Source organism: Pezoporus wallicus, unplaced genomic scaffold, assembly GCF_028554395.1.
Source record: "Pezoporus wallicus isolate ANWC-B61680 ecotype Strahan unplaced genomic scaffold, APGP_CSIRO_Pwel_v1 scaffold_7107, whole genome shotgun sequence".
NCBI classification, from domain to species: Eukaryota; Metazoa; Chordata; class Aves; order Psittaciformes; family Psittacidae; genus Pezoporus; species Pezoporus wallicus.
Window position 1 is genome coordinate 533,678 of NW_026642114.1, and position 24,828 is coordinate 558,505.

Consider the following 24,828-nt stretch of genomic DNA (forward strand, 5'->3'; position numbering starts at 1 on the left):
CAGAAAGCCCTGATTTTTTAAGCCAAGCATGACACTTACCCAACATCTAAGGGTGGCCTACACTGGTTGACTAGGAGTTCTTCAATGAAAAATGTATCTTGGAAAAGTGGGAAACAAAATATTATTCAGTTTGCAGCAATCTCATGCATGTAAGCCCCGGAGGGCTGGTGTGTCTTTACTTTTGAGGTTCATCATGTCACCAGAAAAGCTTTAATATTTTACTGTGGAAGCAACGTAGCCATGAAACATTAATTTCCAGGAATGTGGGAACCATGAAATATGTGTTTTTCTAGTAAATTGCCACTTTATTTGTCTCTGTTCTCACACAATTAAGGGAACCAATTTTCATTATATGCTTAAATATATGTATTTTGGAAATACGCATAGGAAAGATGTACAAAACACAGGAAGACCATTTTTGCCTTGAAAATTGTATTTCACTGATAACAGTACCAGCCATTTATATTCTACGTTTCATCCTAAACCCTTTTACATTCCTATATTCATCTTGGAACCGTATCTCTCTTGACAGAACGGCACCCACACTGGTGTGTAAGTGAACATCTGATATATTCTGCCCTCTGAGATGTGGCAGCTGTTTAAATTTGCATAAAATTGTTTACTTCCTACTTCCACAATGCCATTCTCTCACCATTGTAGTGATCAACATCATTCAGACATGCCTGGCACAGGCACGATTGTACTATGATCTCCAGCAATCCCCAAGTATTCTGTACCATGACAGATGACTCTGGCTGCAATAAAAAATTATTAAGGGCAAATTAATTTGTAATCCATGTAAAGGCCTTTTAAATATTCTCCTGCTATTGCTAACCAGTGTTACTAACTATAGGACTGATTCCTCTTTCCTGTAAACCAAATGACTGGATTTCCTTCAAATCTCTGCACATACTCAAATGTACACAAAGACCACACCAGATTTTAGCAGCCTCAGCAGAATAAAAGTATTACAGTAGCTTAAAGGGAATTTGAAGTACTTAGTTCTGGGGACAATTCCAGAATGTAAGTGTTCACCTAAGGTTTTTATCAATGTTAAATACTAAATTTACATCCATTACCAGTTGATTAGAATGGAAAGATTAGACAAAACATTCCAGACACATCTGTGTCATGGGAACTATAGGTTTCATGGTTATATGACACACCAGAATATTCACCAAATCACTAGGGTTGTCTTCCTTAATGCTACAATTAGTGATGCCACATTAAGAGGACAATCACTGGATAAGATTTGATGGCAGGAAGCCCTCTGCCATAAACTGGAAATTCTCAACATATGCAACCATACTGCTAGAGAAGATGAGTTATGCAATTAAAACCAAAACTGGAGATTTGTTATCAAAGGATGGCAGAGTGTTCAAAATCCAGCTGAGAGGTTCCTTGATCTCGTTATCTTCAAGCTTCTACGTGAATTAATCTAACACAGATGACAATATTTAAGACAGACATCTGTGCCTACAGTCATGTGGAGGATGTTTTATAGAACCCCTTTCCATCAGAACGTGGAGGTTTGTCATAATGCAACACATAAAGGCTGGTTAGTTTTGCCAGAATAGCATTTCAGGAAAATAAAACATGATAAAAATTCTGACAGAGTCAAAAAAGTCTATTCTAATGTCATAATTCAATTTCCAGAATTTTGAACAAGCCATATTTAATTTGTTTTTTACTGCATTTAATGACATTTAAAGTGCAAATTATTTTAAAAGCCCAATTCAAGATAAACATTTGATTTTGTCTGAATGGAAAAGTCTGCGGTTGTGTGGTTTTCCTTCAAAATTCTCCCTTCTTGTCCCCACTCAGAATGAAGCAGAATTTCAAATTCCGATTTTATTTGCAAGATGAACTTCTGCCCTCCCACAGCACTTTCTGTGCCTCTATGAGAAGGATGAGAAGCTTAATGTGTAATTTCTGTGAACCATAAGGAGATAGTATTTGTGTTAGTATTTTCAAATCCAGGCTTCTAGAGCTGCTGTTTGAATATAAATCATAGATGTTTCTGGGTTACACTAACACCCTCTGCAGTTTAGTAGAGTTGTTAATTAATACAATACTGTATTAGTTATTCTTACAGTCTTACTAGTAACGCCCCATGAAATCCCGTTAGCTGCATATGGTGCCAGACTTGTTCTGAATGTGGGAAAGCAAGAAATTTACAGTGGTATGTATAATACAGAGAAGCTTTCAAGTGGTTTCCACTGTGAACATTTTGAAAAAATATTTTCCAGAATGTAATTTGTGGGAAAATCTTTTCACAAAATTTCAATGCAAACATGCATATATTTGTCATCTAAGTTTTATCCTGGAGTGTAAAAACCGTTATGTGCCACTATTGTTCTATGGCAGAAACCTCAGGAAAATAAAGTAGTTCCTAAATGGAACTAAAATGGAAAATTAATCAGGTTAATGGAAAATTAGCCAGGCTGTCCTATTGTCCAAACTGACAGAAATGCAAAAAATCAACCAAACGAAACTCCCCCCAAATGGATAGCTGATGCCAACAAATGGATAAAACTTTTCTTATATTTTTTGTCTAAATAATTTAGAGATAGTGATGATAGTCAAAATTTGGATTAGGTTTTCCAGAAGTATTTGAATTTCTTGCTTCAGTGATCTGATAGATCCTTCTTAAACTCCAAGAAGATTAAAATGCCATAGTAAAAATCAGGCTCATTTGTTAACACCTCATACAGAACACTCCAAAAGGCATTAGCCACTACAGAGACTTCAGACCTAATTCTTTTCAATTCGTTTTGTCCAGTATTAACTTCTTAATGAAAGAGAGATCTGACAAGAAGCTCTTAGAAAGGCTTTTAAAAATGGAGAGAATGATGAAGGAGACAGGATTTAGAAGTAGACTATTTGCTGGAGAAGCTGGCTCAATTGTAATTCTCTCCTGACCCTTTAAGAGTTGCTGCTATAGAGTTGTAGTAGTAGCAATGCGTGGTTAGGTGGTTTCTAGCAGATGCTTTTCTCCTTCCCAGTCCTGTGGTTCATCCATAGTCCAGTCTCTGCAGTCTCACTATGCAATCAGGAATGGCCAGGGCCTTTCTGCATGGCCAGCATCCAGACAGGGACACACTGCTCAGGGAATCCCTCCTGCCTCTCCTCTTGCAGGATGGTGAGTCCACTCATTTCAATGAGGCTGTGGAGGATGTTCAGGTCTCGGATCACACTACTATCCAGACAGTCCAGGATACAGCCCTCCCTGGCTACATTGTCCTTGAGAATGATAACACCATTATCCTTCAAGCCATTCTGGCACCGGATAAGAAACTCCAGGAGATCTTTATCTGTCAGATATCCTACAGATAAAAGATGGAACATAGATCACTATTAACCATTTAAATTCCCACTTTACATATCAGAATGATGCCTTATTCTGAGTCTCCATACCCTATTTATTGCAAGAGAAATTCTAGTCCTGACAGATTTAATTATGAAATCTTGGGCAAATTAATGAGATCAACCATTAAAAGCTCAAACCAGCATTTAGGATCCATATTAGTAGTAGCACCAGATGTGGACAGAAGTCAAGCGGAATAGTGGAGAAAATACTGTGTGCTGAACGGTTCTTTAATCTAGTGGTTAAAGTCATAATAAGAATCAGTGGCAGGAAGCTGGAACCAAAGAAATTCATATTGGAAATAAGTGACAACTGTTTGACAGTGTAAGTAATTACCCATTGGAAACTACCAACAGAAGTGATGTTTACCACTTCTTGAAGTCCTCAAATCAAGCGTGGCTGAATTTCTCAATACGTGTTTTAATTGAACACAAACTACTGGGCTCAGTACAAGGGTGAAGGAATGACTATAACCACTTGTGATACAGAGTAGGTCCAACTAGATAATGTAACAATCCCTTCTGTCTTTTAATGCTACAAATCTCTATAACTTTGTGTAACATTATGTATTCAAAGGAGTTCTTGATCAAAGATCCAATGTGGAATCCAAATGGCCAAATAAACTCTTTATATTACCCTCTACTGTTGTGATTTCTGCATATACCATATACACTTAAAAATAATAAATTTTTCAGTATGTTATTGGGATTGTGGTTTTTATCTTTCCTGCCCAAAGATCAAAAGTTCTGTTACATTGAGAACAGTAGTGCAGGGCTCTGAGAAAAGCAAAATGAGAACTCTCACATGTGAAACATCTAAAACGAATTGACAAGGACAGGTGGTCAGAAACGGAATGATTTTTTGATTTTTTTTTTTTAAGTAATTGTTTGCATTTTCTAGTCAAAATATTTAGGTCTCTTGATGGAAGATTTAAACTTTTATAAATGGAAGTTGTCATTTCAAAACCACATTTTGACATAGCATGTCAAGTTTCTTTAACCACCCACCCCAAAAAAAAGAAGAAATCCCCAAAGCCTAAAACTGAATACCTTTCAAGCTAAAGGAAAATAGTGATTTCTGTATGAAATGTAAACCTGCATTCTTATTTTTTCATAAAATAACAGCCGGGGCTCAAAAACTTATTCATACATAAGATAAATCAAGATTGCATCAGCAATATTCATTGAAGCTCTTGTACACCTAATTTGGAACTTAATGTTCTCTTAACTTAGCTTTTAGCCTGCTTTCCTAACAAAATGAGATCTTCATGGTGCTGCTCTCTACAAGACAGTCCTGCCCTTGCCCCACCAGAAAGCATTGAGCTTGTTGGCATATTCCAGCCAAATTCAAGATAGAGGTAGAAGTTTAATTAATATTTAGATCACTATGTATTTCACTGAAATTGATGGAGGAAGCAGATTCAGATCTATTTCTATGCTAAAGAAAAGGCGTATGCTCCCTTTGGTAGCAGCTGCATAGCTGATAAGCACAGCCTCAGACAAGTCTTGGCTCATGTTGACTTGGATTTGCTCAAAATATAAGGCAGGAGCTACATTTACTGCAGTGATTGGTTATTCAAGAAAAGCAAAAATACAAAGGAAAATGATACTGTTCTGAAGCAACTACAGCTATGAAGACCTGTTCTAAGAATCTCAGTTTCATTACTTTTTAAGACGATGTGCAGAGGACAAGAAAGTGTTCTTGAATAAAACCTCCTTCTATGCGAATCTCTCAATTTTTTTTTTATTTTTTTTTTATTTTTGCCCAGCAAGAAACTTTCTCCAGGCTTTTAGAAGAGACGGAGCTGTTTGGGCCTCCTCTTACACTTCAGAATAATGACTTCTTGCCAGCTGAAACTCCACCGTGGACATTTAGGTTCACATATTAAGAGAAAACCTTCTTTTTGGAAGGACAGCTAGGTACTGCTGCAGGTTTTCTAGAAAAAATTGGGAGTGGTTGTGTTGGCTTGGAAGCAGATACTTCTCATATGAGGGGTACTGTGACACAGAGCTAAGTAAACCTGTTTGATAAGCATCAATGCATGTATAAGACATGATCTTGTTTATAGATATTGGTGATTTTAACTGTGTCTTTTTTCAGATTGTTTCCTGAAATACCCCCAAGACATCAGACTATGAAATCCCTGTTGGTGAGACCAACTCCATGTTGGCAGCACTGGCAACAAAGAAGGGGCATTCCTGTTCAAGAAAACCCACAGGTAAGGCCTATTCCTCAGATGTACCTTAGCATGCAGGCTGCTTGCCAAGAGCATGTACGTTCCTCCAGTAAGTGACCTTAAGAAAACCAACTTGATTTGTACAAACTGTGCATGTGGCTGGGGAGAGCTCTCAGGAGTCTCTGTGAGTTTTAGGAAGCAGTCCCAAAGAACTGAATCTCCTTTTACTGCTGCATCATTCTTTTAACTTACACTTTAGCACAGGCTGTACAGTTCTCTCAGATGCTGGGCTGGATGAATCATGCTGAACTAACCTGAAACCCACTGAATCCAGATGACATCATATCTTTGTGGGGCTGGAGTGAATTCCTGGAGGCTTTTGCAGTAATACATCTCTACTCTGTCCTCCTTGCCCTGCAAGTAGTTCGGGACCTCAGCCAGAAAATTCTCCATCATATCCACCAATTCCACACTCTTAAAAACTGGTAACAGGACATGCTTGCTGATACGACCTATTCCAGAGCCACAGTCCAGGGCGCGGTTGGTGCCAGCTTTCCCCACCCCCTGTGGGATACAAGAAAATCAGTTGAAATCTGAAAAATACCACGTGAAAGATCATAGAAACTATGTTAACTGCTATGGCCTTTAGTACACCAAGCCTAGTGTCTTGTTTCCTTATTTGTGCAGAGCTGTTGCAAGACTGATAAAAACCTGGGACAGTAACAATACAGCTTTGGGTACCTATGTTTGAATCAAACTGGGCTTCTATGTGCTCCAGGCTGCTGTTGATGGGACTTCCTCACTACAGCCATACATTTATTACTGCACAATAAGATTTTACTTGGTATAAGAAATGACACAATCTGTCACAAACTCCTAGCTTTCTCAGAAGATCCACTGGTATTTGTAAAGTCCTTGCAACTTTATCTATCAAATATTCACACCTCACGATCAAATACATGGCCAGATAAGCCTCATTTTGAGCCCTGTAAAGGCCTAACAAAAAAGTAAGCATATACCAGATACTGCATGCAAGAAGTAATTTCTGCAGCAAAGAACTCCCGAGGTACCCATGGACATTGCTGCAGATTCACAGCATCCTTGTGACCAGAGTGCAGTTTTCAAAATAAGCTGTGTTTGAATGAAGATGTTGAAGTTGTAGGTAAGTTATTACAACTCAGAAAGTTTGGACTGGAGCATATACAGAATTTCTTTCTTAAGCATAGAGACAAGAAAGATGATTGAATATAACTGTTCTTTTTTTCTTCATAAATACAATCTCTGGACAGAGATCAGGCATGAAAAAAATGTGGCATAAAGGCTATGTCTATGAAAAAATAATGAGTCACTGTAAAAAGATCTTTATAATGACAGCTGTATTTCACCCCTAAGGCTTCCATTCTAGCTATAAAAAGTCTCTTAAGAGCCTGCTGAGGTTCCTTAAAGCAAAAATTTTAAGTCTGTACATGCACTGATTGTGGGATTGGAGCTCCCCTGGCCAAAGTTATCTGTTAAACAAATATATTAAAAGCAAATGTAAACACCTTTTCCCTGTCCCCTGGAACTGAGTGTTGAAGTGAAAGCTATGGGCCAAAGTCCCTGCTGCAACTCCACTGCTCTTAAAGGAAATAAGCTTAGGTAGAGTCTTGCTCTTCCTGTTTACTGGGAGACCTCCTCTCTGATGATCAAGCATAAATCATGTAACTCACCACGGTTTTTGGCCTTGCTTCACTGGATAATTCAGTAGATTATTAAGGTCAAAGGACAGTACCATCAATGACATGACTATGAATAGCCTGGCTGAGCATCTGATTACATAAAGTAACTGTAGAAAGAGCACAAGGACCTCAAAGGCTTTCACCAATCTCTAGGGCTGCTGGTCCCAATTTGTATACCTAGGAAGATTAATCTCCTGATGCGGAAGAGTCCTTAAGACCTTAACCCTGCTGGATTCTGGAGACTACCTGTTTGCAGTTAGCCAGAAAATGTGAGCCATTCTTCATTCATAGGCTGCACTTAGAAGCATGTGGTTTTTACTGATGACCAGTAAGTTACTAAGCTGTAACAAGGATTTTATGAAAGGAGAAGGAACTGTGTCTGGATCATTTGGATTTCCTTATTGTTTGCTGGCAGATACATACAGGCCTACACTGATGTGATGAAGTAAAAATCTTTGAGAAAGCTGGTGAGAAGACTGAGTTGATCTACCAAAACAATTAACAGAATTAAACAAAAAGCCACAGAACTTCTTTGACATTTGTGTTTCAGAGAACCTATAGTCACAGTACCTCACTCAAAACAGGGAATTCATCTCCCATGATGCGTCACAGCAAGGACCTCTGATAACACATCTCCATTTGCCATGGAGGAGGAGGAAAAGGAACAATCATGGGAGATGAAGCTTGATTCCACACTTTGCTGAAAGGGAGCAAGAGCATCAAGCAGTCAGTTGAGAAGCCCTGTGAAGCACTACAGCTCTGTAATGAAAATGTTGACACAAGTCCATGTTCACATTCCCGGTTTGAAAGTGCTCAGAGCTTTGACAGGGTATTAAAATTTTCTTTGGAAGGCAATCATATTCTCAAAAGCCTAATTGAGCTGAAAATCAGACTCCTTATTTTAAAAAACAGTGTAAGTGAAAATTTAAGCCAGAACAGGCTTCAAAATTTAACATTGACTGCTCCTCTGATTACCTGCTTCCCATTACTCAGAATCACTAGCATTTAGGACACATACACACTCAAAAATTCTTCTGTATGCTTAAATAGGGCACTCACAAATTTCCTTAGGGATAAGAGAGCTGCAGAATATGTTCCTGATGCTACTTCAAGTCTTGGAAGGGCAGGAAGGCAGTGTAGATATTCAGGATAAAAAATAAATCAGAGTTCAAGAAATCAATAAAAATCACAGTGGTTTTCCTTCTATTAAAAAAAAAATTAAAAATCAGGTTTTCAACAACACCTCTTCCATCTCCCTGATCAAACAGAAGAAAATCACTCTCAAGAAGCTTTTCATTCAGTAAGTAACCAATCAGGCAGGTGAACTGAGGGCAGAAAGGGAGAAAGGGTTTAGGGCAGAAACAGAGCTATAAAGTTAATATAATCTGTATTATTTCACAAACCTACAGCTCACAACTGTTTCTGAATTAATGGTTTCTTTGTTTTCTTTATTTCCTTTTTTACACATTACCTCTGGATTAGGCACTTGAAAACACACTATGTGGATATCAAGGCTTTAACTGGAATGGACACATTGCCATAAATATGCAATGTTCATTGCATAATATTTATCTGCTGATAACCCTTCAAGTATGTCTGTACCTAAGACAGCCTATAGCTTGTCTGTACAGCACTGCTAGCTCAAGTAATGTTGCTCTTGGTTTGAGTTCTGCCCACACACACATAAAACCTCTTAGCTTGAGCACAGTGGCACTTTTAACTCAGTTTGACTTGCCTGGGAAGGAGACAGGCTAAAATACAAGTCCTCTCCAATCCTACAATCAGAGCATGTGAAGTCCTTAGTCCTCTCTGTAGTTCCTTCCATGTACCTATGCAAGATAAATTCTCCAATCATAAAGAAATCTGTAGCTCAATTTACAGTGGTGCTAAGAAATCATGATAAGAAATTCCACACCTGAAGGTATGCAACATCAGTCATGTAAGGGAAATGTCACTGTGTGGCATTTCCATACCAGCCAAACTCAAGACGGGTAATTTGAGTGGAACTGGGCAACCGTTTTTCAAGGAGCACTAATTTTGCCAGAAAATCGAGTTTTGGAAGAATAAAACTCTCTGCAAAATTGGTATTTCAAATCTAGAGAAGAGTTATAGCCAAAACACATGAGAAAGAATGTCAAAAATGTCAAGATACTTCTATTTCACAGCTTTCAAGGAAAAAAAAACACAAAACTTGTCAACTTTTCATTTCTAAAGAGCATTTTTCATTTTAGAACTGACTTGAACTCTTGAAAAAAAAAAGGGAGAAGTTTTTCATAGGGAAAAACAATTAAAACTTAAATTAAATACGTTCAGTTGATCTGAAACTAATTTTTCTTTTTCTGATTTTGTTAAACTTCTCTTTTAAGAAGAAAGTATAGTTTATATATTATAGGTGAAACAAACTGCTTTTTTCTACCTTGATCACCTTATTGGAAAAAAAAAAATTCATAGAGCCATCAACTTGGGAAGACATAACTCAAATTATCTTTACAATAAAGTCACTACTACAGAAAGCCAGCAAATATCTGAGTCTGATTGAGTAGAATCCAAATTGCAGTAGTAAGAAAGGAAAATAAACCATAAATAACATAACCAATTGACTGTATCTCAACAGAGGACAGAATTTAACATATTAAATCAGAATTAGCAAAACATACAGATTCCTTTCTGGGTTTGGGTTTTTTTTTTCTTGTTTGATCTTGGCCATTCAGAGTATCCTTTCTATCCCTGGCTAATAATAGGAGTAGGAACTCTGCTCTGGAGTATTCTGTATCTGTCATCACACCTGATGCATTGGGTACAACTTCTCTTTGGCATGTGAAACTGCTACAGACTGTACTTCTTTCCTTTTTGGGTCTTGAAGATGAGAAAGCATAATAACAGTGTGGTATAAACCTTCCATTCAGGAAATGGCATCTGTATGATGTCTCAGAAGTGTAAAATGCTTCCCTGAGTACAATCTTATGCACCATTTGCATTCCACAAAATGTCCTTAAAACAAGACTTAAGTAATATTTAAGGAATATGCCTTAAGCCAGCAACTGAAAAGTTGCATTTTATTTTTTCTGAAAATGCCATTTTACCATCAGGTTCAGCTGCCTTGCTGAACTTCCTTTGTATTTTTGTATTTTCTGCTTGTAAAAAGCCCGATACAGTTAGGCTTTAAAATGTTGTGAAGCCTTTTTGCATTGGCATTAATACAAATCACTGTAAATGAAAAAATGTAGCTGTTCATTCGTGTTTTGCTGGCTCACTGTGCCAAAAGCCTCCCTCTATCAGGTACAGGAAACTTTGCCAACAGTTGCTCTTCACTGCTATACAGGATTTCTATCTGTTGTTAAGCCACACTCATTTTCCATCTCAATCCATTTAAACTGTGCCCTTTTGTGTATATAACATCTAATAAAGCTATTGAGCTTTTTTTCCATAGTGGATCATTGAGACTAAAAAAAGGTCATCTGGCTATCCCAAATTTGTACATTTGAGCAGAAAATGAAAGATTTATGGTAGCATTATAAAGAACTAGTCATTTTGTGAACAGGAGAACATAAGAAATTTGTTTTCCTGTGGCTTTGTGGATTCTTTAGCATCTAATACTGTTGTTGAGCTAATTTAGTAGGCTTTTCCCCTGGGAAGAGGAAAAACCAGTCAGAAAATCATCAGATCACAGCTTTAAAAATTTGCAGATTCCCAAAGACATCAACAGGGTTTTCAGAAACCTAAGTGCCAAAGTGCTATTGCTATTGTAGGTGATTTTAAAATCCCACTTGGCATCTCTCTAGATCACAGGTCAAAGCAGACCTCTGAAAATGTTTACAGAACTTTAGAAAACTGCTTGCAAAGGTCCCCAGTGATACTGAAACACTAAAGAAAAGAGATTTTCTTAATGGGTAGCTTATTCTATACACTGCTCATGTTTAGGGTGGGGAGGGGTGGCACAGGGGGGCTGGGTTTTGTTGCAGCATTCTCAGAAATATCTATAAATAGGCACAGCAGAAACTTGGCATTTATTCTCAGCTACTTTCCCAAATGGACTGCAGGAATTTCCACAGACAAATCTCCCACTGAAGCCAACAAGGATTTTATCATGAAAGGTCCCAGTCCTGCACTGAAAATTAGTCTCCCACCCAAACGCAGATAAAAGAACTTGTCCAATCCTCTTTGCAGCTTTGGAGTTCAAGAAAAGGATGCAAAACAGGTAAATAATGACATAAGGCCAGGCAAAATGTATATTCCTGATGATGCATGATCTGGCAGAACACATTACTTGACCCAGTGACAGTCAGTTATAACCTGTGATTGCACATCAAATATGACTGACATATGGTACCATTTAAAATATATCTGATTGGGCATAATGCATGTCACTTATGACACATCACTACTGTTTCTTGCAGAAGATGGGATTAAATGACTCACCCCAACAAACTTCCTGAGAAACTCCTTGGAAGATTCAATGTCTGTATTGGAGAGCTCAATGTAGTCTCCCATCATGCCCTCTTCTGTGGCTGGCACCTCCTGGTAGAAGTGTTTGGCCCTGGCATAGAACTGCATCTCCCCATTGATAACTTGACTTGTCAAAGCGTAAAGTTTCACTGCAAGCAGATAAATCACTATATTACTGTTAATGAAAGACATTTCTGGTTTAGTTTATTGCTCTGGAGACACAATGGTGAAGATCTATAAACTTAAATTGAGCCTTCAAACCACCAAACCTCTGTTTCTAAAGCAAAGGTGGAAGGAAAGGTGTTGGATTTAATCCTGCAATACCTTGAAGAGACACAGTCCTCCTTGGGCAAATTCCGTGCCTCTCAGGCTCAGACATAATTTCTGTCATCACACTACCTTTCATGTCAGGGAAAAATCATCTCAAGTTTGAAGTGAAAATGCAAGCAAGGGGCTTGATTTGCTCCCAGAAAAGCTGTGGATGGCATTTATTGCTCGACAGGGTCATCATTTCTGCTATCACAAACCTAACTGTTGTGCAGATTTCCATATATGCTTTCTAGCCACTGACAGCTGCATGGAGAGCACATCAAGAGAGTGTATGAATGAGGCACTCCCTCTGGTTTATTTTTAGTGATACTGTACAATCTGTGGCACTGCAAGTAAGACGAACCAAAGAGCAGATGGTAGTCTCAGGCCTACATGAGTATAGAGATGGGGAGACCATTCAGAAGAGACAGAACTAAATTTTCATCTGTTAGATCAAGGAGCAAGATAATCAGTTGGTGATACACTGGAAAGTTCCTGTGTGCCAGAGCTTGGATGTTTCTTTTCATTGGTTGTCTATTTTGCTGGTAATATACAGCAATCGTAAGTTTGAAGCTGTTTTATTAAAACCTGCCAGCTTTGCTGGGTAAAAGATTATTATATATTACTCTTTAAAAAACTGATGCCTGTCCACATCCTGGATTTTTCTATACTCCATGTGCATCAGCATATCAAAACCAGTTAGTTTTGCAGCTTAAAAGTCTGGATAGAGGCAGCCCATAAACAGTTTGCTTGGAAACCAGCACCCTTGACTATCCTGTGCACATGCAAGTGTCCAGGCATTTTCCTGTGTGTATGACAGACCTTCCAACAAAAACACAATCACAGGCTTGCTTGTAAAAGCTAAGCAATAAGGAGGGATGGAGTCATACTGGGAACAAGTCTTTGCAAGCACAATCTTGCAGTGTGAGACCAGCTCTGCTGCAGATTCCCACTGTGCTCAAAGAACTGGAAATGATCCAGTAGCAAACACCTTTTGGGTTAATAACAGTAAAAAGGGAGAGCTCCCTACTGGCTGCCTACACAGAAGGACCGGGAAGCAGTACTTTTGTCACTGCACCTTTTAACTTTCACAGGAGCACTGCCGGTTGCTGCTGGGAACAGGCCATGCCTTGCTTACAATGGCTGGGGACAGGAATTATGCCCTCCACAGAGAGGAAGAGAGCTGGGCCAGAGACCCTGAATATAAACCTGGAATGTATTTATTGAGGGCAAGCAAGCTCAGCAGGGAATGATAAGTGTGTGCCTGCCCATCCTCAGCAGGAGAATGACACTTTGGAGGCAAGAGAGGGGAGGACAAAGGAAGTAGGATGGGGAATAATTACCACCAAGGACCACTCGGTACAGAATAGTGCTATTGGGTTACGCATAAGCAGCATGCCTGGCATATCCTTCATCCAACAAAAGCAGCATTACCAGCCCCTCTTGTCATCACCTGCTTAAGTCAACTGCTGAACGGATACTATTAAAGCTTTAATCCATTACACATTTATGTTATGCCTAAAATTTATACCACAAGAAGCACTGAGCCCAGCAAGGGTCAAACCTGGGAGTTTTACACACTCTACTGATTATATTCACGTACTTAGAATAAACCATTTAGTTGGAGAAATTAATACAAAGGGGGCAGCAACCAATCCCCAGCACAACTTGGCTAGGGTGACTCCCAGAGCCTGGGAAAAAGACTCCATCAGTGGCTGTGATTCTTCCAGTACATGATCTCCATCTTCCCCCTGGGAATGGCACCATCTTGTTTTCTCTGTGCCTCTATTCTCTGTTTCAGATGCCAGCCTGTCTGGTGAACAGAACTGAATCACTGCATGTTAGATTTGCTAGATCTTCTATGTAAGAGTCCAGTGATTATTTCTAAGCCTTGTTTAATGGACCAATCAAGGGACAGTGATTTATCCTGTTTTACTACATTGAAGGGAAAGACATTTACAGGCTGTCTGCAGGCAGCTGGCAGCATGAACAACAAATAGTCAGAGTCCTTCTACTGAAAACATGAGCCTGACCTGAGGCAACACATGGGGACGATATGCTATTCAGGATATCAGATCTGTAGTGTGTGCTCTCATATTTCTCACTCAGAACTAGTATCAGGGTTGCAGAATGCCTGCCGGGACTTGCGTGCACACACCAGCTGACTGCAGCTCCTCCTGGGCTTGCTGGGGCCCCACAGCTCTGCCTTACGTGCTGGCATTCAAAACCAGCTCTGGGCTTAGCATCCCAGAGGGTCTTCTCTATGCATCAATCTTTGCCAAGATCTTTTTATGCAAGTCTCCCACCTGAGGGCATGCAAATAATGTAAAGAGTAGCAATGTACCCAACATCTCCTGCGGACCCACAGTCTCACTCGTGCTCCCTCAGGGTTACTCCTCCCTCTAATGAATTTGCAATACTGCCTATCCTCCCAGTTCACAACCCAATTTTCTGGATACAGCCAGTTAACCTCAACTCTGATGTGCCTTGCAGCTGTGCCTGGCTGAATGTAGCAGCAGGACCAGAGGGAGAGGGAGGTTTTCCAGCTTGCAGGAACCTACCCTAAAAGAGAAGTGTGAGGAGGCACATGTCCTTGGTGGCAGTGAGTGTTGCAGCTCTGCTCCATTGTACCTCCCTCTCATCACAGGACCTGTCTGGCCTGAGGCATCTCCCTTCCCATGACCCATGTGGGACTACCTCTTGCATCAGGAAATACTTGTAAGGTCTGTTACGGATATACAGTCTGATTTCAGCAAACTTTGGAAAGTAGGGCATAGGCAGGATAGGATGATGGAGACTGCAAGTCTTTCAGACATTGCAGAGGGCAGCTGTCTTTCACAAAGTTTTCAGTGTTAAGGCAGGTAACTTGTAAGATTTAAGGTTAGAAATGTGTTTTTAGTAAAGCAAGAAGAAACTTTTTCACGGTACACTTGTTCTCAGATGATCTGCTGGCAAGTCCGCCAAGTGGAGATGGCTAAAACAAATGCACTGCAAAAGCAGGCTCAGAACATGAACTGGCTCCCTAAAGGTCACTTCACAGTCATGAGATATTAATTTTAAGTCTCTGCCAACACAGTCAGGATGCAGAGTGGTGATCTATAGCTGAATGCCAACCCCTGGACTAGACAGAGAGTTATCTACGTAAGACCTTTTGCCCTGCAAAGTCCAAAATGTTATCTCTGATATTTTGTAACGGATCTGTTCAAAATTTTGTTTCCCAGTGCATCTGGTCTAAAACTCTAGAGAGACCACTTACTACATGAGGCTGGGTGCAACCCCAACCTGCAGTAAACTGTCTTGGTTGTGCGGTTTACTCAGCTAAATTTCCCTGGCAGAAGTAAATGCTGCAAATAATTTTTTTGGGCTGCAAATAATTTTTTTTGAGTTTTTATTTGTAAACATTATTTTGTGGCTCCAAATACTTTCTGCAAGATACTGAACTAATTTCAGTCTTGATGAGTATTCCCTTTCACATGCAACATCTGCTTTGTGCATTAGTTGAAAAACAGTTATCTGGGTGCAGGGCAGAATTCACCTCTCTGCTGTGGTCCAAGAACCATTTAAATTCTGTTTTATAGAGAATGAACATTAGCTAACCCCCAAAGCAGATATTACTTAAAGGCATGTGCCTCACACATGGGAATATTTATCTCTATGGACCGATCATCTAAGTTTTCCACCACAAATCTCACCCCACTGGCACCAAGTCCCATAGCCCATGTAAACACATGCATAATTTCCAACATCTCAGTAGCTCCATTAAAGTCCACTGGGCCTAATGGTATTCACAAACATTTAAGTACATTATTGGATCAGTGCCTAAAGTTACTCATGTCTTTTATTTATAAATGTTACCCTGGTCTGTAAAAGCGACATGTTTCTCCTAACAGGCTGTGATACCAGATATGCTCAGCACATAAGTAAACATGCCTGATAGTGCTTCACCACTGAGCCTAGCAATGGAATGGGGGAAGTATGGAGCTAACATAGCTTGAAGCAAGCTTTCTACCTTGCTGGCCCTGGACAGCACTGCAAGTTTCAATGTGAGGCTTGATTTCAGTGCTCTTATTCACATTCAGGGTTAAGCACGCTCTTAACTACCTGACTAGTCACAGTCTTGCTGTTGCTTTGGTTTAATGCTGTTTACACAGAGTTATCCAGATGTAGTCCTGAAGCTTGAGAAGTCCAGTTCATTTCTGCTCAGTTCCACTCTGAACTGAACTGGTAAATGTCATTCTGCAGAGATGTTCAGACCTGCCACATTCTGTTCTCTACGTCAGAGAAAGTACTGGTTCACAGTATAATTCAGGTTGGAAGAGATTTAAGGAGGGCTGTAGTCTAAATTCATGCTTAAAGCAGGGACAGACATGAGGTCAGAGGAGGTTCATCAGGACTTTATTCAGTTAGGTGATGGAGAATTGCACAACCCCCCTTGGGCAACTGTTCCAATGCCTGACTGTCCTCATGGGGAAAGAGTTTTTCCTTAGAGCCAGGCTGAACCTCGTTTGATTCCATTTATGGCCACTGTGTCTTGTCCTCTTGCCTCACGCCACTGTACAGAGCTCAGCTCCATCTTCTTCATGGTCTTGTAGGTATTGGCAGACTGATACTTGGTCTCCCTGAAACTGTCTCTTCTGGCTGAACATGCCCCATTCTATTTCTGTCTCTTCATAAGGCATGTGCTTCAGTTCCCTCACCACCCTGGAGGTCTTTCAACTCGCTCTGTGTCATTTCCTGCATTGGGAGTTCAATTGTACATGCATATGGTCTAATGACTGTTGCATAAAAGGTGATCATTATTACTCTTGATCAACTAGCTATGCTTTTGTTAATACAGCCACCTTTGCTGCCAGGACACACTGCTAGTTCATGTTCAGTTGCTATCTACCAAAGCCCTAATAGTAGGGCTGCTCCCTGGCCAGCCACTGCCTCACTCATGTTCTTGTTGCCAAAGATTCTTCCTTTCCAGGTACAGGACTTGGAATTTATCTTTGAATTTTGGTGAATTAAAATTTCACTAGGTTCCAACTGTCTCTTTCCTCCAGCCTGTTTAGGTGCCTCTGGATGGTAACCCTGACCTAGAATTTGTAGACAAGTCCTGCCAGTTGGCCGCAATATGCCAATGGGATGAGCAAGCAGTCCTTTACCTCCCCCAGGTTATTGATAAAGATGTTAAACAGGACAGGTCGCAGGACAGACTCTTGCAGTATTCTTCTGACCTCAAGATTTGACCATGACTTTATGAGTCTGATCACCCAACAGCATTTTAAACACCTGATTGTCCACCCCTCTAGACCATGACATCCTAGCATGCTGTGAAATTTCTTGCGTGTGTATTCACAGTGTGCAAGCTACTCCACAGTACCTGTCCTTATGAACACTTTTACTTCATGACAACAAGCATGGAGTAACAGACATGCTGTATGCTCACATGAAAGCTGGATTTACAGTATGTTTTCCATTGAGTCAAACTAATTTGGATAAAAAGATAATTTGGATAATTTGGTGAGGTACTGGAATGGGTTGCCCAGGTAAGCTGTGAATGCTCCATCCCTGGTGGTACTCAAGTCCAGGCTGGGCAGATCCTTGGGTGATATGGTTTAGTGTGAGGTGTCCCTGTCCATGGCAGGGGGGTGGAACTAGATGATCTTAAGGTCCTTTCCAACCCTAACTATTCTATGATTCTATGATTCTAAGATTGCAACAAGCTTGGAAGCTATTTAGCTAAGTTTTAATGATGTGGGTCATGAAGAGCCTGGCAGAGGGGGGAACTTTAATCTGATAAGACCATTTTACAATGTTTGTTGGCTGGGAATGGAAATTCAATTAAAATTCAGACTACAAAGAAAAAATATATTTTTACAAGAATAAAGCAATTAGGCCTGGAAACAGCTTAATGCTGGACTGATGGATTCTCAGTAATTTGCAGTCCTTAAACCAAGGCATTTTTGCCTTCATAAACATACACTGTGATCCAGTCATACATTATAAGCACATTGCACGAACTTTTACATGAAATTCTAAGCTAGATGTTCATACTGGTACCTTCTAGCTTTAAAATGATCCATTAGTACTTACACTAACAGTTAACACTGTAAGAAATCCTGCTCAGTTTCTAATATGTTGTGTTTATTTTCAAAACAAACGAAAGAATAACATTTTCACAAACTTCTTGAGATTCCATCAACCTATAATTGACTTCCCTTCCTTTCCATCTTTCTTTCCTTTCCATTGTTCACAGCTACCTACCACTAGGGATAGGAGTATTTATCTTCCATGTTTCATTTTAAATAGCTGCAGATATTGCTTCATTTGAAAAACCACATCAAAAACTTAGATAACACAAAAATGTTTTTTCTTTACAGAACTTACGAATTTTACCTTCCTGAGCAGAGTTCTCACTGGGGTCTGTGTAACTTTAAACAATCAGATAAAACAATCCACTCGCCTAAATAGATCATTCAAATAGGAAGGAGGCCTCAAGAATTCACTGAGAAGAGTAGTTTAACAGGTTCCACTGACATATCCTTTCCATCTTAAATTCCTACAGTTCTAATATTGACTGTAGGCTGAACAATTCTGCTTAAAAAGTGACATGCTAATGTAATACAGACTCAAGTCAAATCTGCATTTTAGCTATATTGTCCTGGGGAAATTTTGTTTCTTATTCAGGACTAAATTTTCATGAGAAATAAACATTCATTTTCTGCATCTAAAAAAAATTGTCTTGGCATCCTGGACCAGAGGCTGTCACTGAAATTCAGCTATAAGCAAACATTTTGGAAGCATTTTCCTTCCAGTTAACAAACAGGAGGTTAGACAGCCTGCTGTGGAAATAAGGATTGCAACAACACCTGAAAAAAAAATTAAATCATTACCTTTCAAGCACTTGTCCAAAACAATGCAAAAGGCAAGGCTAAGGACACACTGAATGATAACAAAATCAGTTATCTGGCAACAGAAAGTAAGGCATGTCAGCTCTGCTAGTTTTGTATTTGTCCTTCCAAGTTCCAAACAGGTCAATGAAAGTTTTAATTAAATGGTCAGAAAAAAAGGAACCATCAGCTAGAAACCCAACTTTATTTCACTCTTGTGGTCTTTCCCTTGCCCTCCTCTAACAATCTGGGGAGTATTTAAGTAAAACAGCAGGGTACTGAATGAGTCAGGGCTGAGAGAGACTACCAAATGGTTTAGCTAGCACTGTCGTCTCTCTAGCCAGGCTTCTCAAAACGACTACTGATTGTCATTAATGTGCCTGCACTCTACCATCTAACATTATACACATTTCTAGAGCACAGTCACACACGTACACAGACACTCCTACACACCAGCTACTCACCCAGAGGAAGCTTTTCCAGCAGATAAAGGTAACTCTGAAAGAAGTCATTTTGGATTGCTTTATGCAAGACAAAGGACATACTGTGCCGACAGAGTTCTTCGTCTGTCTTATGCCAGCGTGACTTAAAAGCTAAATGTGCTGCTTTATATGCCATGATGAAGATGTTTTTTGCAAGGGTGGACAGCTGCTGTGGCTGGTGCTCTCTGGAGGACCTGTCCTTCCGAAGAGGCAGAGGCAGCGTTGTTTAAATTGTGGCAGTGCGCTGTCATTCTATATCAGGGTGTGTGTCCAGAGCAGTGCAGGGGGTGGAGGAGGGAGAGAGGGGAGTGAGAAATGCTGGCTGTTGGCACTGGCTCAGAGTAATCTCTGGAGTGTCGCCTTCTGAAACAAGCAGGTGCTGATAGTGATAAAGAACTCAAGCAGGAAATTGCTCAGCCAGGGTAAAAGTATATCTATTCCAAGAAAGTGGCTTTAATTCAATTACACTTTTCCTAATCTATTCAGCCTTCACTTCAAAGGAACTCTGATATTATCCAGGATCTCCCATCTCCTTCTTTTATATCTCACAGGGTGATTTTGTTTCTCTGTCTCTCCCTTGCTATTTGTTTTTCAGTCTGGGGCACTCAAGAGGAAGGCCAGAAGACAGAACATGGACATGCCTCTACATATACACTACCGTATGTCCTAATAAACTGTGATTATAGCAAGCAAAGAGAAAGCAATAGATTCAGTTTCATGCTTTGCCACTGTCTATGGCCAGGGCACACCACTCTATATACCAGGTTCATTTAATCTGTTTAAATGGTACAGACTATCTCATCAGCAAAGGCTAGTTTGAAGAAATTACTGTCTGAGGGCACAGGAACGATAAAGCCAGGGAAGGGTAACAGCTTTTTGCTTCAGCTAATAAAATATACAGAAGAACAAAATGAGGTAAACTGCCCTTAACAAATTTGGACAAACATATTGGCTGGCAAAGAGAAGGCGGTTCAGACCACTACATGAAGGAGGATGTATATCCTAAGTATACCCCATCCCTGAGGATTATCAGGCTCTCAAGGGACAAGGAGAGACAGGTACTGCTTCAAAACCTTTTCTGCCCCTTGGTAGGTCAGGCATTCGGTGTGGTACAACTTCAAGCCTCCTGAATTACAAAGGTACCCGGCAAGGGGACGGAGGCTTTGTATCAACTTCACTGACCTCCACACACTGTGCCCATGACAGTATCTGCTTTACAAGCTCTTTATTCCAGCTGTCTGCAGTGTAAGCACACTATAACGCAGCAATGCATGATCAGAAAGTTGGATGTTTCCAAAACAAAAGGGCTGCCATATGTCTTGAGCAGTACTGAAACTCCCAATAAACATCTGATTAAGTTTCTGAGAGCAGAACAAAGATGACCTAGCCTCCACTGAGGAAAATCACTAGTACTTCAGCTACACATGAGGCTAAGCAACATTGAGAAATGCATCAATTAAAGCATATTTTCCAACATCACTCGCTTCCTTGGAGCAGTCAATCTCTTTATCTCTACTTTGATATTACTTATTAAAAGTACTCAGGGGAAAAAAACATTCCTGGGTATTACTGCCTTTTTTGTTTCCCCAACTACCATCCTGTACTACTCATTCTCACCTAACTGCACTGGCACACTGCTTCCCCAGAGGTTCCAATCTACATGACTATGCAAACGTGCTGGTGAACATATCAGTGAATAAATCTTACTCAGAAAAATATACTTATTTTTCTTTCGAGTTGGACCAGTTCCCCAGTCCAGCCCACAGCTGACATAAGGGAATTTTTCATGTGCTACAGTACAGGGGCTGGAACAGCTTCCTGAGATGGCAGTGTGGAGGACGTAGCCATACAGTCACAATACACAGTGGCCTTACCAATAATGCAGACCTCCTCCCTGTCTCCTGTCAGAGAACTGTGCTACAGTGGGTTCCATGAGAGCCAAAAGTAATCTAAGTACTAAAAAATACATTTCTACACTTCCACCCCTCCCTGCTCATGCATTCCCCCTTCTGGGGTCTCTGCAGAGCTATTTCAGCTTGATACATAAGTTGGCTTTTTCTGTCTGGCCAGCAATGTGAACCAGTTCAGCGCAGAGCTTAACAACTGCCAGAGAAGTGCAGGAAAGGAGGCAGAAATGCGAAGTTGAGGATGGGTTGGGGTGAGTGGGATCATGGCAATGGTTAGATCAGTTCTACTGCCAAAGTTTGAGCCCTTCTTTCAACAGAGGGCAATATTCTTCATGCAACCTTAGACATTTCAGCCATCCCTTGAAATAACTTGGTTTCAGATTTCTTCCTGGTTTACCAGAGAAACACCAGGCTCTCTCCAACTAATTTTGCAATATCTGGGCCCATATACAATCCTGGGGTATGTCTTGGTTTTCATAGAATCATAGAATCATTAGGGTTGGAAAGGACCTTAAGATCATCTAGTTCCAACCCCCCTACCTGGGCAGGGACACCTTATGCTAAATCACATTACCCAAGGCCTCGTCCAACCTGGACTTGAACACTGCCAGGGATGGAGCATTCACAACCTCCCTGGGCAACCTATTCCAGTGCCTCACCACCCTAACAGGAAAGAATTTCCTCCTTATATCCAACCTAAACTTCCCCTGTTTAAGTTTTAACCCGTTACCCCTTGTCCTATCACTACAGTCTCTAATGAAGAGTCCCTCTCCAGCATCCCTATAGGCCCCTTCAGATACTGGAAGGCTGCTATGAGGTCTCCACGCAGCCTTCTCTTCTCCACGCTGAACAGCCCCAACTTTCTCAGCCTATCTTCACACAGGAGGTGCTCCAGTCCCCTGATCATCCTCGTGGCCCTCCTCTGGACTTGTTCCAACAGTTCCATGTCCTTTTTATGTTGAGGACACCAGAACTGCACACAATACTCCAGGTGAGGCCTCACAAGAGCAGAATAGAGGGGCAGGATCACCTCCTTCGACCTGCTGGTCATGCTCCTTTTGATGCAGCCCAGGATACAGTTGGCTTTCTGGGCTGCAAGCACACACTGCAGCCAGCTCATGTTCATTTTCTCATCAACCAACACCCTCAAGTCCTTCTCTGCAGGGCTGCTCTGAATCTCTTCTCTGCCCAACCTGTAGCTGTGCCTGGGATTGCTCCAACCCAGGTGTAGGACCTTGCACTTGGCATGGTTAAACTTCATGAGGTTGGCATCAGCCCACCTCACAAGCATGTCAAGGTCCCTCTGGATGGCATTCCTTCCCTCCAGCGTATCAACCGAACCACACAACTTGGTGTCATCGGCAAACTTGCTGCGGGCGCACTCAATCCCACTGTCCATGTCAGTGACAAAGATGTTAAACAAGACCGGTCCCAACACCGATCCCTGAGGGACGCCACTCATTACTAGTTCCAGCCGGACACTGAGCCATTGACCACAACTCTTTGTATGCGGCCATCCAGCCAGTTCTTTATCCACCGAGTGGTCCATCCATCAAATTGATGTTTCTCCAATTTAGAGACAGGGATGTCGTGTGGGACTGTGTCGAATGCTTTACACAAGTCCAGGTAGATGACATCAACTGCTCTACCCCTGTCCATCAGTTCCGTAGCCCCATCATAGAAGGCCACCAAATTGGTCAGGCAGGATTTCCCCTTAGTGAAGCCATGCTGGCTGTCACCAAGCACCTTGTTGATTTTCATGTGCTTTAGCATGCCTTCCAGGAGAATCTGCTCCAAGATTTTGCCAGGCACAGAGGTGAGACTGACTGGTCTGTAATTCCCTTGCTCATCCATTTTCCCCTTCTTGAAAATGGGGGTTATATTTCCCTTTTTCCAGTCATTGGGAACTTCACCTGACTGACATGATTTCTCAAATATGATGGACAGTGGCTTAGCAACTTCATTTGACAGCTCCTTCAGGACCCACGGACTTGTGCACGTTCAGATTTTTAAGATGGTCTCAAACTAGTTCCTCTCCTACAGTGGGCACAAGGTCTTCATTCTCACAGTCCCTGCATCTCCCTTCCAAGAGTGGTTTGGTCAGAGCCTTTGCCAGTGAAGACCGAGGCAAAGAAGTCATTCAGAACCTCAGCCTTCTCCAAATCCTGTGTAGCCAGTTCTCCCGAGAGCTTCCTGAGGGGGCCTACGTTCTCCCTAGTCTGTTTTTTATTTGCTATGTACCTGTAGAATCCCTTCCTGTTATCTTTAATACCTCTAGCCAAGTTTAATTCTTATTATTTCTCACAAATCTGGCCCTTTCTCTTTGCTTATCTATTTTCAGCCACTTGCCAGTTAGTGCACCAGGAACAGATGCATCAAGACAGCAAGTTAATGCTTTGGAAAGACATTGCACAAGCTCACTTTGCCACCAACAAAAGATACCCCTAGGAACCCAGAGCCCACCTGTTCTGCATTTGTCACCACATTTCAATTTGTCATGGCTGTAGTTTTGGCAATGCCCATTGTATAGCAAAGTGACCTCTGCTTAGAGGTAGCAGTGACTCCAAGGATGAAACCTAAGCCCTGATGTGTCCTAGTGGAGTCAAATGCTGGGACAGCACTGTGAAGGGTGCTGGGACCACAGCTCCAGGGCTCCCCATAGCTTTGATACTCATGAGATCCACAAGGGCTGGGTTTCTACATTCAATGGGAGGATGTGCAAAAGCAGAAAAGAACACTGTTTCTCCAGCCTTCTGTGCACAAAGTGGAGCTTAACTCTCTTTGAAGTTGTGCATTTGGGTTCCCCAGTGCTTACAAAATGCCTGAGTTACTGTGACTCTAGTGAAGCTCTCTCAATTTACATCCTCTGAGAATCTGGCCAATTACAATTAATACATACACATGGGAAGCCAAGCATATTTCAGAGTCACTCCCTATCATTTTAATGCCCTGATAGTGATTTCATAACATACTCTTAGCCCACTTTCCTTAGGAAAAAAGATAAGTGCAGTCATTTTGTGTATGTCTCTGTCTATGACAGAGTTTCATCCTGGTGTCACTCAGCAAAGGCAGTTTTGCTCTTCTGAAACCCCATAAAACTCATGAGGATAGACAGGCATGGGTACATATGCAGTTGTCTTTCCAAGGTACCATTCCCAACCATCCAACACAAATGTGTCAGAAACAACAGTCCACAGGATTAGTTTTTCAGGCTCTCTGATAACTTAGTGGTGGTTTTGACTCAGTAGTCCTGCCCCACGAAAAAAGGGTGAAGATCTACAGAAGGCATCATAATTCTATTTATTCTATTTGCACATGATCAAGACTGTGTCCCTCTTCCAAATAGCTCTATAGCCTAAAAGTTAGTGTGAACACACACTCAGGCCTCAGATACTAGTGCAGCTAAGTGGGTGAATAACAACAGCATGAAGGCTTTTAAATCACTTTCAAAGCACTTCTTATTGCTGTCAAAGGTTAGGCAAAAACATAGACTTGTGTTCAAAAGTGCCTAGAAAAGTCCACAGAAATACCAGTTGGTTTTATTGTTT

The 24,828-nt window shown here is 41.0% G+C and overlaps 1 protein-coding gene across 3 annotated transcripts; it reads right to left on the minus strand.

Annotated features, from left to right (window-relative positions):
• Positions 1 to 144: 144 nt before the first annotated feature.
• On the minus strand, positions 145 to 19,670 carry NTMT2 (N-terminal Xaa-Pro-Lys N-methyltransferase 2). 3 transcript variants are annotated; one of them, XM_057427377.1, is made up of 4 exons: positions 19,356 to 19,670; positions 11,681 to 11,856; positions 5,858 to 6,107; positions 145 to 3,326 (listed from the first exon to the last, which is right to left on the minus strand). In XM_057427377.1, the coding sequence occupies exons 1-4, from the start codon at positions 19,507 to 19,509 to the stop codon at positions 3,052 to 3,054; spliced, it is 855 nt and encodes a 284-aa protein (XP_057283360.1). In that variant the 5' UTR covers positions 19,510 to 19,670; the 3' UTR covers positions 145 to 3,051. The 3 variants fall into 3 exon arrangements, with proteins under 3 accessions (XP_057283360.1, XP_057283361.1, XP_057283363.1); XM_057427378.1 differs by lacking the exon at positions 11,681 to 11,856 and having other exon boundaries at positions 19,356 to 19,539; XM_057427380.1 differs by lacking the exons at positions 11,681 to 11,856; positions 19,356 to 19,670 and adding an exon at positions 7,832 to 7,946.
• Between the last annotated feature and the right edge of the window lie 5,158 nt (positions 19,671 to 24,828).

What these genes read in the sequence shown, in the direction of transcription:
- NTMT2 (XM_057427377.1), bottom strand. Translation starts at nt 19,509, where the DNA reads ATGGCATATAAAGCAGCACATTTAGCTTTTAAGTCACGCTGGCATAAG. An exon ending in GCTGGAAAAGCTTCCTCTGG is followed by an intron (nt 11,857 to 19,355) that starts GTGAGTAGCTGG and finishes ATCTGCTTGCAG; the next exon opens with TGAAACTTTACGCTTTGACA. An exon ending in CTGGATTCAGTGGGTTTCAG is followed by an intron (nt 3,327 to 5,857) that starts GTTAGTTCAGCA and finishes TTTTATCTGTAG; the next exon opens with GATATCTGACAGATAAAGAT.